Source organism: Moschus berezovskii, chromosome 17 (assembly GCF_049115385.1).
Source record: "Moschus berezovskii isolate FMDL1 chromosome 17, NW_MosBer_1.0, whole genome shotgun sequence".
In the NCBI taxonomy this organism is placed as follows: Eukaryota; Metazoa; Chordata; class Mammalia; order Artiodactyla; family Moschidae; genus Moschus; species Moschus berezovskii.
In genome coordinates, this window is record NC_142476.1 from 48848462 (window position 1) to 48867715 (window position 19254).

Consider the following 19254-nt stretch of genomic DNA (forward strand, 5'->3'; position numbering starts at 1 on the left):
AATGTTAGTTTCTTCTTGCTTTCTGGAAGATGAGGTAGAAGTGAGTGCTAATGTGTTGATAAAGTGAATGTATGAAACTGAATTTTCTTCTTTATTGTAGAGACTTTAAGTTAAAATTGTTAAATCAATGTGATGGTAGGCACGGGAACGTGACATTTGAGAAAACCACATTTATAGATAGTACTCCCTGTATCAGAGCTACTTTCTGACTGCTTTTGTTGATTTTTAAGAAATGGTTCCTTGAATGGGATGTATTGCTTTCAGGGCATATTCCTTTCTTCCTTTTTTAAATATTAATAGACATATTATTTATGAATCATTTTCTGCTTCCAGAGTCATATGTGACAAAGTTCCTGTTTGGGTAAATACAGCTTTACATAAGACAGGAACATAATTTATTTTGAATGTACTATTTCTCTTAAAGATAATTTCTCTTTGATGAAGGGATAAGTAGATTCTTTCACATTTGTGTTACTGACTTTAAACATAGATAATTGTTTTTGCTTTGCTTGCTTTACCTTCCAACTCATGTTAGACTGGTTTACTTACCATTTTAGTACTGTGATTCTGATATGCTTGCTGCTCTTTCTAGAGAAGCCTTGTTGGCTGAGATGGGAGTTGCCATTCGGGAAGACGGAGGAACGCTTGGGGTTTTCTCTCCTAAAAAGGTAGGAAACAGTGTTGTGAAAGTGAACCGAACTGAGGCACTTTTTGTCTCGGTCCTCGAGGTACTTCATGTCTTTCAGGGTTGGCTCCTCCTCTTCCTTTTCTTTTAAACCTTGAAACATGGCTTAATTTCTGATTTTTTTTAATTTCATCTTACACTGCAAGGCCAACCCGTTTCTAAAATGCTTTCAGAAATGTTTACTGTTTATAGAAATAAAATCCAAGGCAGTAAATCTGTAACTTTTGGTCATTATTCAGTGCGTTTACTCTTCTTAATGGTTGCTTTCTCTTAAATTCCTAGCCTAACCTAGCACATCTTGCCTCAGTTTGGCTACTCTTTCTATGTAGATTTCCCCACAGGTACCAGCAACCCTGAATTATAACTCTTTGGAAGCAATTTCAGCTGTTCAGGTTTGTGTAGAAAAATACTGCTTCAATTTGCTTGTACACTTGTGTGTGATAGCCATTGTCCTGAGTAAAGCAGTTTCTGTGCTCATCCTTCTAGCCTCCTCTGCTCCATTCTCATTTTTTTTTACATGACTCCAGTAGTTAGCCTCCTACTTACTTATGTAATCATAGTTGTTAAGTAGTAGATACATTTTAACTAATTAAAAAAACAAGTTTGTTTTTTTATTAAGTTGCTTCTTAGTTATTAATACACACTGGGAAGCAATTATGAAATGGTTATTTTGTGTGCTTATTTATCTATTAATAATAGAACATATACTGATGTACAAAGCAAAAAATTATACTAATAACAAATGGTCTTTCATTTCAAATGACTTCAGATTGGCTACTGTATACTTAAACTTCTTCATGCAAGGGTCTGATGGTGGTCTCTCTCGGTTAGCATAGAACAACAAGGTATAGAGTTTTCAGTTGGTACTTTTATTTGGTATGAGATACTCCTATGGTTTTTGTTAGGATATATTTAGTTAGGTTTTTCTTTTTTTTTTTTTAAATAAATTCTGCTGTATTATTTTCATCAAAGAAGATTGATTTAAAGACATTTTAGATACGTGTTATACACCTGGAACAATAGTAACAGTATTTTATGTTTATATTGCAAAAGGTCAGTGATTTTCACAATTTAATAATTTTTCCTTCAGTAAGACACTATTTTATTCAGATACATTATTTGTGATTTTAGAGTTTTTAGCAGTTATAGGCTTAATAAAATTTAGGTTGTGCCTTTGCATATATCTAAAGTTATTTTTTAACATCTTTTAGTGTTAAGAACAGTGAGGAAAATTTCTGTAACAACTTAAATAACTCAGATAAGTACTGTGTTATAAACAGCACAGAATTCCAAACTGAGATATCTGTTTCCAGAGCTGTTTCTTACTTGCTTTAACTTTCTAGACTTCTTCAGGAAAGAAAGGGATACCGCTAACCACATCCAAATTCAGTTTTAGAACCTTTTTCTGATGTATTAACTCAATTGGTAATCCTTGCACATATATGTATCAAATTGTCACCTTTTACAATCACATTGTACAACCTAAATATATGTAGACTTAGTCATTCATATCTCAAAAGAACTAGGAGAAAGTACTCATCAGGCCAGAGAAAAAATGAAAACCTATTCTGGAGGTTCTGGTTTCCTTAGGCCAGTGCCATGCTGGGTTTTAAAGAATGCTGCCTAAGAGGGTTTTGACTTTCTCAAACCAGCTGTCGAAACATGTTAGTTGGAAAGATGTAGAGGTTTTCCTAAATTTCTTTTAAATGATCTTTTGCACTCCCTTTTCTTAACCTGCTCATCTGACTCTCCTTTCGTTTTTCCACATTTGCTGGCACTGTATCTTGAGTAGATTTTGACCCCAAGAACATGTGACTTATTTTTGGATCCCAGTGGGGTATTTTCACCAAAAAAGGTTGGTTTTTAAAAGATTTTAGAAACATTAAACGTTAGATGAAGAGGATTTTATAAGATGTGTTATTGAATGTCAGTAATTTTTAATTCTTGTTTAAGATAAAGAAGGTTGGTTTTTAAAAGATTTTAGAAACATGAGTTAGATGAAGAGGATTTTATAAGATGTGTTATTGAGTATCAGTAATTTTAATTTCTTCTTTAAAGACTGACAAACTAAAGACAATAACTGGGACCATGGAAGAACTGATAAAAATTATAGAGGGAAATGAGGGGACATGGGAACATTTTTATGATGTAAATGAAAAATTACATATTTCTTGGCAGTTGTAGGGGATCAAAAATAATTTTTCCTCTACCCTTCTAAATTCTTGAATGAGAATAAAAGATTAACCAGAGGGGAAAAAAGTTTATTTAACTGAACTGAACCTCATGTATACATGGGAGAACCCCATGGAAAAATGAGTAACTCCCCAAGATGATTTAGAATTCTGGCTTAAATGCCATTTTAATAGGGAAAGGGAGAGGGAGGCAGGCCTCTCAGGGGAGGGTAATTGGCTTTTAGGAAAAGATGAAGGGGCCCTTTGAAAAGCAGAAGGGAGATATGACAAAGTTTGTTTGGTGTGGTGTCAACTTCTACTTTTATTTCCTGGTTGTTAAGACTCCAGGAGGGGACTTCTAAGTTCCTGTTGGACAATCTGTGTTTAGGCAGGAAAGGGGATTCAGAGGAAGCCTCTCCCTGCCTGTGCTATTGTGTAACAACTCAAAATAATCAGTATGTCAAAGTGGAATATTAGGAGTGGCAAATTCTGCTGCTCTTCAAGAATTTTGAACACTCTTCAAGTGTTGTAAAAAATTATGTTCCCTCCCCCACCAGAGAATCAGCCTGTTCTGATTTTTCTATTGTGTTCTCCATGCTTTGACCTTATTAAGAATGGGATATTGTTCTTTATCCCAGAGCTCATGTTTTTAAATAGAATGCATTAGTGTGGTTTGGGAAGGCCTGAAGAGAGTTATTTTCTGTTTATCATGGAATTGCAACTAAGAATGAAAGAAGTCCTGCTTCTAGGTGCTCTGGTAATCTAAGGAGCCATCCAGCCTCCTCTGTGCCTCTGTCACTCTCGCAGCCCTCTCAGCAGTGCTCGTTCCATGCTGATCACTTCTAACCTTTTTCAGACACCACATCTTGTTAACCTCAATGAGGACCCTCTAATGTCCGAGTGCCTGCTTTATTACATCAAAGATGGAATTACAAGGTACATCTGTTTCTTCTTTTGGTCACTCAGTACTTTCTTTTCTCTTAGGATGATTGCATAGCTAAAGGGAAATTGTTTGGTAAAAAATTTCTTTTATTAATTTGCTGTTTTTCTCATCTGAAATGGTTATAAACTGTCCTCTGTACTCTTTGCAAATCAGTGTTTTAACCAGATGAATCAATTAGCATGTGTAGCTTTAGAAGACTGTAAGTAAAATTTATCCTCCTAACATCTTATATGAATTCTTTAAGGATATTAGTTTACTGGTATCTTTGTATGATGCTCTCTGAGTTATTTGGTGCATGTGCCTCTTCATATCTTTTTCTCATGTAGGGAGGTTGATCATATACGAAAACAGAGTTTGTAGTTCAAAGCCTCTGATTTAAAAAAAAAAAAAAGCAGCACCTTTTTTGTACGCACCAAAGAATATTCTTTGGGAGAAAGAGGCTCATTGTTTGTGGTGCTTTCTGTGTCTGAATTTCCCTGGGAAACACTTTCCCTTGTGTTCAGGGTTGGCCAAGCAGATGCTGAGCGGCGCCAGGACATCGTGCTGAGTGGGGCTCACATTAAAGAAGAGCATTGTATCTTCCGGAGCGAGAGGAACAACAGCGGGGATGGTGAGAGTTCTCAGCTCAGCTTTTCCAACAACCTTTTCATTCTGTATTATGAGAAATCCCCAAGACTTGGTATTCCCTGTCTCTTTCAGTGATACTTTCTTATACAATCTAATATTTGAAAATGAGGGGACCTGGGCTGCTTATGAATGCAGGCATGAACATAGCTACTTTACATGAAAAAAGCCTGGACAAAAGCAGCACTTTTGTTACCGCCAAGAATTGAGTAGGACATAGGCAATTAGGCTTGGTCTTGAATCTTAATTATTTAATAGACGAGTAAGAAGGGAACAGATATCCTGGGTAGTGGGAGATTTGAAGGGCCTCTAGTCTTAATCCAGTATAGTTTATTTATACCTAAAAGGGAAGAAAAAGTCAATCTTGATTTTTGCCCAGGTTATTAATGAAACAACAGGCTAATAGTGTTTTTGTGCCATATAATTTATTCCTTGTTAATTAAAATATTGGGCTTCCCAGGTGGCTCAGCAGTAAAGAACCTACCTGCCAATGCAGGAGACATGGCTTTGATCCCTGAGTCAGAATGATTCCTTGGAGAAGGAAATGGCAACCCACTCCGGTATTCTTGCCTAGGAAATCCCATGGAGCCTGGCAGGCTGCAGTCCATGGGTTTGCAAAAGAGTCAGATATGACTTAATGACTGAACAACAACAACAGCAATCAAAATATTAGCCTTTGGAGACTTCCGTGGTGGTACAGGGAAAAAATGTCTTCCCTGATGCTGAGAAAAATTGAGGGCAAGAAGGAAGGGGGCAACAGAGAATGAGATGGTTGGATGGAATCACCGACTCAGTGGATACGAGTTTGTGGAAACTCGGGGACATAGTGTTGGACAGAGAACCCTGGCATGCTGCAGTTAATGGGGTTGCAAAGAGTCGGACAGGACTTAGCAGCTGAACCACAGCAACAACTGGTGGTCCACTGACAGGGACTCCATGCTCCCAATGTGGGGGCTCAGGTTCCATCCTCGGTCAGAGAGCTAGATCTCACATGCTGCAGCTAAGACCCCGCCACAGCCAAATAAATAAAATATTTTTTAAAAAGAAAAGAAAAAATATTAGCTTTTGATCATAATTTTCTGATTATTACCTATATTTCATAGTTAAGATTTCTGATGGTTTCCATTTTTATATACTGAACTGTCCAGATATCACTGAACCTAACATTTCCTGTCTTCTTCTGAAGTTTATCAAATTCTTAAGTGAATTTAAGTGTGTTTCTATCTGAGCCACAGCCCTGGTCCTGGTGCCTTAAAGTGAACTGTTACATAGACACTGAGCCACTTGATTGGTTGCAGAAATCTATGCTAGTCACCTTGAGTCCTCAACTGCTTCCCATTGTTTTCTTCCCATGGTCTGTGATGCTAACTTTAGTTTGCATTCCTCTTAGTTATTGTGACTCTGGAGCCCTGTGAACGTTCAGAAACCTACGTAAATGGCAAGAGGGTGACCCAGCCTGTTCAGCTGCGCTCAGGTGAGAGTGGGAGAGGCCTGAAGTTTTCAGAACACATGACTTGCACAAGCAACTTCTTAATTTTTAACTCTTTGTTTCAGGTTGAAGTGATAGCATTACAATTTATGTTCTTGTAAAACTCCAGAAACTGCTTTTTGCTTTAGGGAGGGTGAGGCTATTAACCAAGATACAGTACATTTAAAAAGTGATTTCTTAACCCTATTTCTGTTTTGTGCTAGGAAACCGTATCATCATGGGTAAAAACCACGTATTCCGTTTTAACCACCCGGAGCAAGCACGGGCTGAGCGGGAAAAGACTCCTTCTGCTGAGACCCCCTCTGAGCCTGTGGACTGGACGTTTGCCCAGAGAGAGCTTCTGGAAAAACAAGGAATTGATATGAAACAGGAGATGGAAAAAAGGTAATGTACAGATGCGATGTGGCCCACATGACTCGCACTTCTTTTCAATGTTTAGTAGGATTCCTGTAACAGCTCCATGATTTTACAGTTTCCTTTCTTTCTTGCTCTTCTTTTCCTTCTAGGCTACAGGAAATGGAGATCCTGTACAAAAAGGAGAAGGAAGAAGCAGATCTTCTCTTGGAGCAGCAGAGACTGGTAGGAGCCCATCCTGCATCCTCCATTAGGAAAGGGCAGCTTGCTCTCATGTCCCACCTTCCCTGTCCCACAGACGAGCACTCGCCCGTTGCTTCTCCCGCTCTCACTGACACCATGCGCTCTTGTCTCCCGTCCTTCATGGAGAAGGACCTTCCATTTCCTGGTTAGCCTGAAATACTATCCTTCAAGGTACTACTTCTGTGCCTCTATGTCTTAAAGTCAAAAGTCACATCTTCTATCAAAACCAAGTGCTTTTTGAGGAAATACTGAGAGCTTTTCTGGTAGCCTTGGCCTCTTGATAGTGGTTTTTGAATATGCACCAGTGGTGACTCTCTCAATAATAATTACTCTGATTATTGAATTTGATGGGTGTTTGCCTTGGTTTTGTTTCTGATCACCTGATAGTACTAATTCTCTGCTCTTGGGCTGACTTGGGGATTGTTCTTATGCTGGGTGGACTTTTTTTTTTGTAAGTTAAACTGTGTCTAAAAGTGTTGCTGCACAGTTGCATGTGTTAATCCTTTTCTGTTCCCTGCATGGAGTCTGAATTCTCAGTAAGGGTCTCCGTGGCATGTAGGGTGACAGGGGAAGTAGGGGCTGCCCAACCAACTCCAAGAGGAGAGGGAAGTCTGGTTTCTCTGGGTTGAGAAAGCATTTGTGTGAGTAGCTGAGAAATCAGTTTCAGGTTATTTTGATGCTAATGGAGATAGCATTTTATGATGTTAATTGATTTTCTAGTTTTTATAGAAATTGAATTGCATGAATAAATAAGTTTTTCCATTCAAGCCATCCAGTTTTGGATTACAAAGCCCTGGTTATAGGAAGCTTCTGGGCATTCATTTGGTATATATTATTGAGAAAGAGGCATAACAACCTTTGGATACTGTGGATGCAGTTTAGGAAATTTTCATTTTTTAAGATTGATGGACTTCTTAGGGGTATTAGGGAGAAAGGGGGAACTGGTTAAGGAGGCATTAGTGAGAAAGCTGGGATACTGGTTTCTTCCCTTAGCATAAAATACAGCATGTAGAATACCAAGTATAAACTGCAGCATGTAAACCATAGCCTTACAGCTGTGCTGTTCTTTGAAAAAGAGGGGCTGTTGCTAAATGAATCAGAAAAGCCAAGGACTTGTCCAAAAGCAGTCTTTTCCAGGGCAGCTCGATTCTCATGCTTGACAGTGTGTTAACTCAGTTAGTTTGTTATCTTGGAAATTATAGTAAAGCCCAAAAAAGAATGGATTGCAAGAATAAATCAAGTGTTTGGGGAAAGATAATAGCAGTGTAATAGATAGAGTCTCTTTAGGAGGCCTTGTTGGCATTTAGTTTGTAATGAAAACACAAAGATTCAACTACAGTGTGATTAAGGGCTTGAAAACTTTGTGACACATGAAGGAGCCTTTAACAGTAGTGTCTTATATTTGTATACAGCTTTATAATTTACAGAGAGTTTTAACATCCATCATTTTTCTGGTTTCCAAAATAACCCTCTTTAGTTGCTATATATGTAAATAAAGTGACAAATATTTCCTCAGGTTTATAGTTGAGGAAGCAAAATCTAAAAAAATGCTACCTTGCCCATTCTTAACTGATGAGTCTGAGGCTTAAACCTGAGTCTTCTGGCTTTCTTTGGTGTTCTGTCCAGTAGAGCAGTGCTTCTCAACATCTTGGGAGTCTTGTCAAATGCTGATGCTGATCCTGTAGGTCTACGGTAGGACCTGAGATTCTGCATTTCTAAGAAGCTCCCAGGTGATGCCAATGCTGCTAGGACCATTTGAGTCACTAACCAGGTGTAAAAAAATAGTGATGCTGGTGATCATTCTGTGCTCTGAAATAAAGACAGTGACTATTAATAAACAGAAAGTAAATTCAGGTAGTAAAGAATCTGCCTGCAATGCAGAAGACCTGAGTTCAATCCCTGGGTCAGGAAGATCCCCCTGGAGAAGGGAACGGCTACCCACTCCAGTATTCTTGCCTGGAGAATTCCATTGTCAGAGGAGCCTGGCGGGCTACAGTCCATGGGGTTGAAAAGAAGCAGACCCGACTGAGCGAATTTCACATCAAACCAGATGGCTCCAGGACACATTTAGTTTCCAGAGAACCTACTTAGTTTGCAAGTAATCAGGTTCTGATTGTTGATTGCTCTGTGTCTGAAAGCAGTCTAGGATTTTAAGAGCAGCTCCTTAAAGCAAGGAGGTTCTTTCCTCTCATAAGTCCAACTGTCTGTTCCACTTAAATTTCTAGTCCTCAAAAGGAGTTAGTTGATTTCTAACACTTCAGCCTGAGGAATATTTAGCCATTAACAGTACTGAATTAGAAATGTATTTTTATGACTCTATATCAGTCAACCAACAGATATGTTTTGAATGCACCCTATGGACAAACACTGAGAGGATACAAAGGACTTAATATTCAGTAAATGTTTTTTATTTATTGTATGTGATTACTTTTGCATAATAACTGCATTACAAAAAATGAAATTCAGGCTCATGAGTTTTTTATTACAATAATTCCCCCACTGTGTCCCATTGTTACGTTGCTGAACATTCTTTCTTAGTTAGTGCTTGATTGTATGCCTGGTCCTTTCTATGCTTGCTTTTTGACACATGTTTTGGGAATCTTCTCTCCTTTATTTTCATAGTCTTCAGGCAGAGTCTTTTCAGGAGACTTTGCATTTGGTATTTAATCAAAACAGATTGATCATTTAGTGACATGTGAGTTGGACAGATCTGAGTAGTTTTTCCAGCCCTGTAATAAATGAATCTAAATATCTTAAAATCTTTTTTTTTTTGACATGAGATAGGATTTGAATCTTGGCACATAAGTTTTGCAGGAGTTTTTAGTATTGTGGCCAGTAGTAAGTGATAGGGGTTGATTTGTTTGAGCTTTAAAGAGAACATATTCTACAGAGGCAATATGACCAGTATTATAAAAAGAAAGAAAATTATGGCCACTTGATTTAATATAGTTCTTTTGAATTTATATAAACTCATTTAATTATGTTTTATTTTAGAGTTTAAAAGTGTAGCTTTATCTCTTAAATATGATATTAAAGCAATGATTAGAATTGTTATTTCCTTAATGAGGTATTCATTTCATCATTAGGCAATTTTCAAAGGAAAATAAAAGAAGCCCAGAGGAAAAAACTGATAGTTAATTATGTAGAAAGAATCAGAGCGAATTTGTGTTCTATATAACTCAGTTTTTGCATATATACAAGAAAACCTTTTTAGACGTCAGACATACTTTTTTCTCTAATGTTTATTAATGTCATCCTTTATTACTTAAGATTAGATTTTATTAGTTAAGATTTTTTCCTTTTCCTTCTTAGTTTAAGATTTTTAAACTAAAGAGGAAAAGGAAAAAATAGTGTACAGTCTGTAAATTTAGCTAGTTATCTGTTTTTTGTTGCTAAATTTTCAAATAAGTAGGTATTATAAGTGGTTTAGTATCCATTCATAGGCAAATGTCAGTAATACAAATCAGTAGTAACGCCTTCAAATTCAGGGGCCAAATTATTGCTATTATTGTTGCTGCTACTGCTGCTAAGTCATTTCAGTTGTGTCCGACTCTGTGTGATTCCATAGACGGAAGCCCACCAGGCTCCCCCGTCCCTGGGATTCTCTAGGCAAGAACACCGGAGCGGACTGCCATTTCCTTCTCCAATGTGTGAAAGTGAGAAGTGAAAGTGAAGTCGCTCAGTGGTGTCTGACCCTTAGCGACCCCATGGACTGCAGCCTACCAGGCTCCTCCATCCATGGGATTTTCTAGGCAGGAGTACTGGAGTGGCTTGCCATTGCCTTCTCCGTGCTATTATTGTTAGGGGTTATTTTTTCATTCCTTAGAAAGTAACTGTACATACAGACATAGAAGTCTTTGGTCTAGAAAACAAGATACTATTTATCAGTTTCAATTCTTTTTTTTTTTTTCTAAACCTTTCCTAGAGATGATTTTGGTAACCATAGCCAAGTCAAAGAGACTATTAAATAAGAACATTTTCATTTACTGGACTACCTTGAACTACCCTTTTAGTGAGTAGTTTCTTTTCCCAGTAATTTTTATCTCCTGAATAGAGAGCCTTCCTTAATCATGTCTGTCATAGGGAGTTCTAAATCCAACCCAGCTTTCATTTAGACTCATGTTACCAAGATTTGCTTGTGTTTGTTAAGAATAATTGGTTATTATCCAAATAGCCATTGAAATTGCTTAGTTGTAAAGTCAGACTGCTGTTTTAAGCCTAAGTAAAGTTGTTTGAAAAAGAGGTAGTGGTCCAAAAACAGCTGGAAAGACAGAGAGTTGGAGATAATGTTTTAAATAGCATCCACAAGCAGAATACATAAGCAGAATATAATCTTTTGTGTTTTAAATGTTGATAATGAGAGTTGTCAACTTAAAGTAATATTCCTCAAAAAACTAGAAACACCATAGTTTTCATAGATGAAACAACAGATCTCTAGATTGTATTTATTAAAGTATTACTTTGGCAATTTTGAATGATGTTTAAATGAAAGTATGTTTTCTTAGCTTAGTTTATGTTCTGGAGATTTGTTGCCTAAAGTTTTGGAGATGAGGTATTTATTGGTTTAAGTGTGTGGAAAACAAAATAGCAGACTCACTATAAAGATCCTTTTTTATGTGTCCTTATTGTATGTATAACAAACTTTAATTGTAACAAATGAAATATATCAATTTGTCATGACATAGGAAAGTAGCAAATCTGATGTGTGCTCATGGAAAGACTAGTTTCAGAACCCTCTTACTTTCTAGCAAAAAAACAATTTGGTTGATAAGAATCTCTCATGGTCTGCTAATAAGGATTCTTAGCATTTTTAACATCCCTGTTTGACTGCTTCTTTTTCTAGTTTCTCATCTTCTAACTTTTTTCTAGGGCTGCTCTTTTTAGTAAAGCTAAACAAAACGTGGCATTCTCCAGCATTACTAACCTTTGTTAATCCTCCTGCTCGTCACATCTTGTATGGCATCTGTGCTCACTCATGGGGGAAAGAGTTTCTGGAAGAAGCAACAGCAATAACCAAGGCAAATGTGGGGAAGTGGCTGCATGGGTGTTAGCATGTGTGGGGTGAAGGTTTTAGTTCATTCTTTTGAGATAGCGGAGATGTTATTTCACACCATTTTGTTAATAACTTCATGTGACCTTACAGTGAGAGGCTTTCTCACTGTTTCAACCCTCCTAAGAAATTTGATTGCAGATTCCATCACTTAAGCCACAAAGTGGAAATTTGGATTAATGTTACTAGAAAAAAAAAAAGCAAATCTTCATGTTGATAATAATCTACATAAGCATATATAGACTTGTACATTATCTAGGGTTTTCTGTTTGTTTTTTTAGCTTTTTTGGTTTCATTTTTAAATTTATTAGGGCTTTTTTGCTTGCTTTTTCTTCAGTTTGAGTTTCCTTTTTTACATTTTAATTTTGGTTATTTTGGGGCCATTTTTGATTTTGTTTTTCCAAAGGACGCGGATTCTGATAGCGGGGATGATTCTGACAAGAGGTCCTGTGAAGAGAGCTGGAAATTGATTACTTCTCTGAGAGAAAAGCTGCCTCCCAGCAAGCTGCAAACCATTGTTAAAAAATGTGGCCTCCCCAGCAGTGGGAAGAAACGGGAACCAATAAAAATGTATCAGATCCCCCAGAGAAGACGCCTGAGTAAAGATTCCAAGTGGGTCACCATCTCAGATCTTAAGATTCAGGCTGTGAAAGAGATATGCTACGAGGTTGCTCTCAATGATTTTCGGCATAGTCGGCAGGAGATTGAAGCCTTGGCCATTGTTAAGATGAAAGAGCTTTGTGCCATGTATGGGAAAAAAGATCCTAATGAGCGGGACTCCTGGAGGGCAGTGGCCAGGGATGTCTGGGACACTGTTGGTGTAGGGGATGAGAAGATTGAGGACGTAATGGCCAGTAGTAAAGGTGGGACTGATGTGGATGACCTCAAGGTTCATATAGACAAGCTGGAAGATATTTTGCAAGAAGTCAAAAAGCAAAATAACATGAAAGATGAGGAGATAAAAGTCTTGAGAAATAAAATGCTCAAAATGGAGAAAGTCTTGCCGCTGATTGGGTCTCCAGAACAGAAAACCCAAGGAAACCAAAAACCAAAGGAACCCGGTGGTGCTGGTGCCAGTAGCAAGCCTGAGAATGATGTAAGTAAAGGTGACAGTGGAGACCTTGGGAAAGAAGAGCGTGTCTCCCAGCTGATGAACGGAGACCCAGCTTTTAGACGTGGACGTCTGCGTTGGATGAGGCAAGAGCAAATTCGGTTCAAGAACCTGCAGCAGCAGGAAATAACAAAGCAACTTCGTCGGCAGAATGTACCTCATCGCTTCATCCCTCCGGAAAACCGGAAGCCCCGGTTTCCGTTTAAGAGCAACCCTAAACACAGAAATTCGTGGAGTCCCGGGACACACATCATCATCACAGAAGATGAGGTGATAGAGCTTAGGATTCCCAAAGAGGAAGACGGAAGGAAAGGAAATAAGCCGGAGAACCAAGAAAAGGGGACTAGAGCAGCTTCTAAGGATCCCCAGTTACCATGGGGCCCTCAGGGCACTCGAAGTCAAGATCACATTCAGGTTAGCAAGCAGCACATTAATAATCAACAACAGCCACCTCAGTTACGCTGGAGAAGCAATTCTCTCAATAACGGCCAACCGAAAAGTGCCCGCTGCCAGGCATCTGCTTCCCCAGAAGTGCTCACCTCCCACAATGGCCACCCCTCTGCTGACCTGCAGACTTTTCAGGCGAAACGCCACATGCACCAGCACCGTCAAGCTTACTGTAATTATAACACTGGAGCTCAGGTGGAGGGCAATGCGGCCACTTCTTGTCAGAAGCAGACTGACAGACCCAACCACTGTAGCCAGTTTGTGACACCTCCGAGAATGAGGCGACAGTTTTCGGCACCCAATCTCAAAACTGGTCGGGAAACCACAGTCTAAATTACTGGACGAGCTTGAATTCTTGGTGGAGGAAACAGGCGATGGTAGCTTATGACTTGAGCTGGTTCTAGCCTTGGCCTTGAGTTCTTAGTATTTACATTGTGATTGTAATGTTGTGTTCCTAAAATATGAACTGATTTTATTGTTAAAACATAAGACACTGGTAAATGTTTCAACACCTCCCTGTTTGTATATCGTTAGTGGGCAGTTTCTGGAATTTTGGACAAAACACTGAGACCTCCCTTATTTTTCTGAGACTGTCCTCCTTTCTTGGTGCCTAGATAATATACTTACTTACGCAGACTGGTCTTGTTTTGGTGTAAGTTTGTTATGTTTTTGTAAAACCTGTAAATTTATCTGATATCCAGAAATACCTGCCTCTTGGTTTATGCAAACATTCTAAAGAGGAATTTGAGATGTTGAATTGAATGTCTATTATTTCCCCATGAATGTTAGACATTAGTTTAAAAATAAGAACATGCAGCTGTGAATACAGCTTTGGATTTCCTATCCATGTCTGTTTCTTTAAATATCATTGGAAGTTTCATAAGCCAGAACTAAATGTTTTTGGACATATTTTATAGTGCACAACTTTGCATCTTCTGAGGAACTTCCACATCTTCTTACTCAGCTGTATTTTGCATAGAACTGATTCAGTAGGTTTTTTCCCTTTTGAATACATCAGTGTATGTATAAATTCTGTCATAATACTGAAATCTTTAAGTTGGCACCTGCCTGGATTTCTGTTTGTGGTTTGCATTTTGAAGTTTAACATCATTTCTCACACAAATACATACAGAAAGACACTGAACTATTCAGCAATGTCACGGCAACAGAAATACCAACAAAATACTCATGTGATGCTTTGAGCAGTTTATATAAGTTTATTAAGGAGGTTATTTGATGGAGAGAGGGAAGAGATGGTACATGGGGAGAAGACTGCAGCCTTTGGCTGTGTGCTGCTTGTTTTCAGTAGGTGATGAAATATTGAAATAAGTTAACTTTGGTCTGATTGAGAATAAAGGAGATGATGTATGATAAACTAGTCTTTGGTCAACAACAGTAATGCTCACAGATACTCAAGCAAGGAAAGACACGTCCTGATGAACAGTTACTGTATCAATACCTCATTTTACTGTGTTGTGGTCTCAGTTTGCCTCACTGGAGAATCCACTAAAAAAGATGGGAAGAAAAGAATAGTTTTCTACATCCTTCATTTCTTGAACTTGTCAGAAACTTTTTTAAGAGGCGGTGTGAAGAGCCAGAGATGTCTATGAGATTGCCTGACACCACGTTGTTGAAGATTCCCAAGTCACACTAAGTCACCTGTTGCTTGTCTTCCAGATGGTGTGAAAAATTACATCCAGGATAGCAGTTAATGTTCAAGGAAGCCTAACAGATTGTGGTTAAATAGGATGTTTTTCCTTTGCGTGTGGGTACTATGCTTTATTAGAACATTGTTTTTAATCATAGTATTTTTTTTTTCTTTGCTTCTAAGAAAATGCTTTCATAATGCACATAAAGTTGCTTCCAATTAACTTCGGGGGCTATTTTTGCTTTCATAGCTAGAACAGTCCTAGTCTTCATCTGAAGTTTTAGGGCAGATTAGACAGGAGTGATGTTTGTAATGAACTGACTTAGTTGAGATGACAGTGTCCTGTACCAGGTGGTTTGAATGTACTTGGTAGGCTAGTTCAAATCAGTCACTTCAGTGCATCTTATGTATTCCCCATTTGTCCTTCTTAGGCATAGTTTTCTATTTCTTTCTTACAAAAAGTTCATTTTCTAAAGCTAATAATAATAAATCAGCTTTCAACTCTGTATCAAGAGTGGGCTCTCAGTTTTCCAACTTGAGATAATATAGGATAGACCTATGTATTTTCATTTTTATGGTAGCCTTTTTAATCTTCTTATGGACAGGTATCTCCATCTCCCTTTGGCACTGAACAATGAGAGTGAGTTTCTCCTGGTGATCAGGAGGCTGTAGAATGAAAAGAAATACAGTGTTTTCATTCACAAATGTGGATTGTGGTAGGCACTATACCCACACTTGATATTTCAAAAGATTAGATTTATATTTGTGCTTCATCTGATGATCCAGGCACCCTCAGATTACTGAAATGTTTCGATATCTAAACTAGCCATTAATTTCAGATGACCAGAAAGAAATGAACCAAGGTTTGAGTGATTGCTATCTATGTCCCTTCATGTATTTCAGAGCAGATACTTATTTTAGAAAATAACTATGTGAATGAAATTACTTTATTGACTCTCGCTAAAGAAGTAACCAGTACCATGCTTTTGTGATTGGTTATATTGCTTTGTTTTGTTTTTAAATTTGACAGTATCTGTTCCCAAGCTTAAATCCTACAAGACCAAAGGTAAATGGTCACCACTAAAGTCATTAATGTATTACTGAAATATCCCTAACTGATATCATGGTGCAGTTTTTAAGAAAAGTTTGCGATGTTGAAATTACATAATGATCTGACAATAATAGACGTTGAGTCCTAATAAGTTGGTACAATTTCACAAATCAAACCACACACTGTGGTATTCTTTGCAGAGTTAGTTTGTTTGTCTAACAAGTCTAAACCAAAGGGCTTTTCCTTTATTTTTTACTTCTAATTCTTTCTGGTGCTTCTCTTTTCACTGGAAATGCATTGTATGGGAATTGTTTATTCCAATGAAGTGACTTGAAGTGACCTCTTGTGCTTTAGGTGCAGATTGATCCTGGGGAAAAAAAAAACAGGACAAAAAAGTTTGCCACACCAATGCCTGCATTAAAATCTGTCAGACTACAGGAAGTTACGTAGGTTTCCTCCGGTCAGCTGCTGTGCCCCTGTGCCTTCCTGGTCCTTTGTAGACTTGTCTTATTGATACACACAAAAGACTGGGAGCAGGGGAAGCTGCTGTCCTGGCGTACCTTAATGAAGATGCCTTCTTAGGTGCAATGCAAAGCAAGTACTTGTTCTATGCTGTCAGAGCCAGATTCTGTATTATGAACAGTTTTCATAATTGTCTACTTTATGTCATCTTTATGAGACTTAAAAATCTGCTCTAGATATTTAGTTTGAACCACTGTAGGTTGTGAAGTGTATTGGTTTCCTCCCATCATTACTGTAAAAAGAAGTTGTGAATCTTCTTATCATTGAACTATGGATTTCTCCCCCAGTTTCTTTTTAAAAAAAATGCTTGAAGATTGGTCTTTGAGGGTAAGATCTACCTTTTCAGATAGGGAGAGTTAGTTTGTAATGTTAAAAAATAAAGTCCTCATTCAATAAAAACTGAAGTTGCCTTTTAAGAGTGTGATTTGTCTCTGATGTGGGAAGAGGGGAGCGGGAATCAGCATGATGCTGATTAAACCTGGTCTTGACTTTTATTTATTGCTTTTTTATCTGAATATGGTTACAAACCATATCTTTTTAACAATATTTCCATATGAACTTCATTTGTTTAGAGCTTTTGCTTTTCTTACCCTTTTTGAGTTATCAAAATTCTGTCTTAAATGGGATCTTTAACCCTTATTTTATGCTACCTTTTACTTAAATAAAAGCTTTTCTACTTTTGACGATGAATGAGGATATCAGATATCCCTGTATGATTTCTCTGAGTTTACCTTGAGCTGTATTTTCTACGTTTTTACTGTGTAATTTTGATTTAAAGTTTTCTTTAAATGAAATGATAAACTTCCCTTCATATATATAGGTAGACATGAAATTTCTAAAAAGCTTTGAGTAGCTCTGTTTAACTTTTCTTTTTTTCCTTTAACCATTGCTTTTCTCCACCCAGAGTATTGGTGATATGTAAGAGGTGAACAAGACAAAACGGAAGATTTCTCTGGAATGGACCATCAGTCTTATTGAACATTTGGACATGCATTATTTTTTATGTTGATAAACAACATAATCATACATAAGAGAGTAGAATACAATATCTGTGTGGGTTTTTTATTCCCCTGCCATGAGTTTTTAATATGAAATCTGGAGCTTGAGGGAAACATTATACTTGGATTGGTTTGCTTCAGGCTTTTTCTGTTTCCCTTCAGGTACTTTGTATCTCTCTGCTGTCAGTGAAACTGGTGGAAAAGTGACCAATATCTGATACAGACAATTCCAGTGTAGTATAATATGTGTAGTGATATGCACAGGGTGAGCGTGGGCAGAATGGGAAAAGGTTTCTGAAAGAGGCTGCCCTAAGCCAAGAGCAGAATCCCAAAGCACAAGTGCCAGTGTATCAAAGTGAAGAATGGCAGAGGGAAGGAGGAAGTGTGTCATGTCCAGGGACCTGCGGGTGACTTGGGGGTGGCTGGAACACAGCTGTGTGTTGGAGGGTGATAAGAGATGAGTGGACCTGGGGAAAGGGGTCAAGGGCCAGGCTGGCACGCTGGGTTAATGGCATCCCATCCCATGGCTTGGGATTTTGTCGAGTGGGATGGAAGCTAACACATATTCTACAGGGAGATTGCATTATCAGATTAATCTTTTAGAAATGGCCGAAGTTTGGGTGGGCAGATGAGTTGGAAGAAGTCAGATTCAGAGCCCAGTGCTTCAGTTGGGAACTTGCTGGAGGAACTAAATGAGAAATGATGCTTTCCAAGCAGGCAGGGAGAGAGGAGAGAGGGCATGACTGATAGATTATTTGGAGATAGAATTAATGAATCATTTTGTGGTGGGGATAAGCCTGTGTATATATCCCATGAGGTGGTGAATGGCTCTTGCTTGAACCATGGTTGGAAAATAAATGAGACCAAAACAGGCCTGAGAGACAGGAAAAGACGGGGCCGCACAGGTCTAAGAACAGGTGTTGCAGGGCCCCAGAGGCATAGATCTGAGGCTTTGTCAGCTGCTGGTGGTGAGTAAATTAAGGTGTTGACAAGAATTGGAACATGGATGTTTCGCTTCTAGCTATTGTTTGCTAATTATAATCCACCGTGAAAAGAGGAAGACAGTATTAGCAAAAGAGCCAAGCCTCTAATGTCAAAAGCAGCCTAACTGGAAAACGCGGAATTATGACATTCATTTTTACCTTCACTGCCATCTCCTCAGAGAGGCCCTCATTCTGACACCGTCATCTCTCACCAGTAGTACCACAGGAGCCTCTTCTCTCCTGTTCCTGACCTCTGTACACCATTGTCCACACAGCAACCTGTATCATCCCTTGAAAACAAAAGTCAGTGCCAGTGGCCTCCAGTGGCTTCCCATGGTGCTTTGTAGCCTCCAAGGCTGTCCGTGTTTTGGCTTCTTGCCTGCCTCTCTGACTTCGTGTCTTAACATTCTCTCACTGTGCAAGCACTTTGTTCTTTGAGCTTGCCAAGTTTGTTCCCACTTCTGGGCTTTGGCACTTCCTCAAGACTAGAATCCTTTCTCCTTGTGCCTAACTCCTCTTCCAGACTGATGCGCACGTGCCCCTTTTCCTGCTGCAGCTGATCCCAGGGCAGCCCACTGTTTAATATTAACTCTGTGAGCTTATTTGGTCCTTGCATGGGAATGTAAAGTCACCTAGAATAAGTACCTTATCTGTCGTGTTTTCCTCACCATCCATCTGTGTGTGTCACTCAGAAGAGTGATTCTCAAAACTGTCGTGTGCATGAGAAGCTTCCGAGGGGCTTGTGAGAACATAGAATGCTGGGCCCACCCCCAGAATTTCTGATTCAGGAGGTCTGGAGTGGGGTCTGATAATTGTGTTTCTGATAAGATCTCAAGTGATGCTGCTGTTCCTACTGCTGCTGGATCAGCATCTGTCTTTGAGAACCACAGTCTAGAACAGAGACTGGTAAACCTTTTCTGTAAAGGGCCAGGTAG

At 38.6% G+C, this 19254-nt stretch overlaps 1 protein-coding gene across 7 annotated transcripts in view; it reads left to right on the plus strand.

Moving 5' to 3' along the window:
* Positions 1-19254, plus strand: part of KIF1B (kinesin family member 1B) — a 154637-nt gene that overhangs the window by 73809 nt on the left and 61574 nt on the right. For 6 of the 7 annotated variants that reach the window (XM_088845438.1, XM_055419531.2, XM_055419532.2 and 3 more), the window contains 6 exons: positions 593-668; positions 3713-3792; positions 4303-4409; positions 5814-5897; positions 6116-6296; positions 6419-6491. In XM_088845438.1, the coding sequence (XP_088701564.1) occupies positions 593-668; positions 3713-3792; positions 4303-4409; positions 5814-5897; positions 6116-6296; positions 6419-6491 (601 nt within the window). Of the gene's footprint in view, positions 1-592; positions 669-3712; positions 3793-4302; positions 4410-5813; positions 5898-6115; positions 6297-6418; positions 6492-11965; positions 16812-19254 lie in introns of those variants that run through there. The other variant, XM_088845437.1, reaches the window with a different exon arrangement.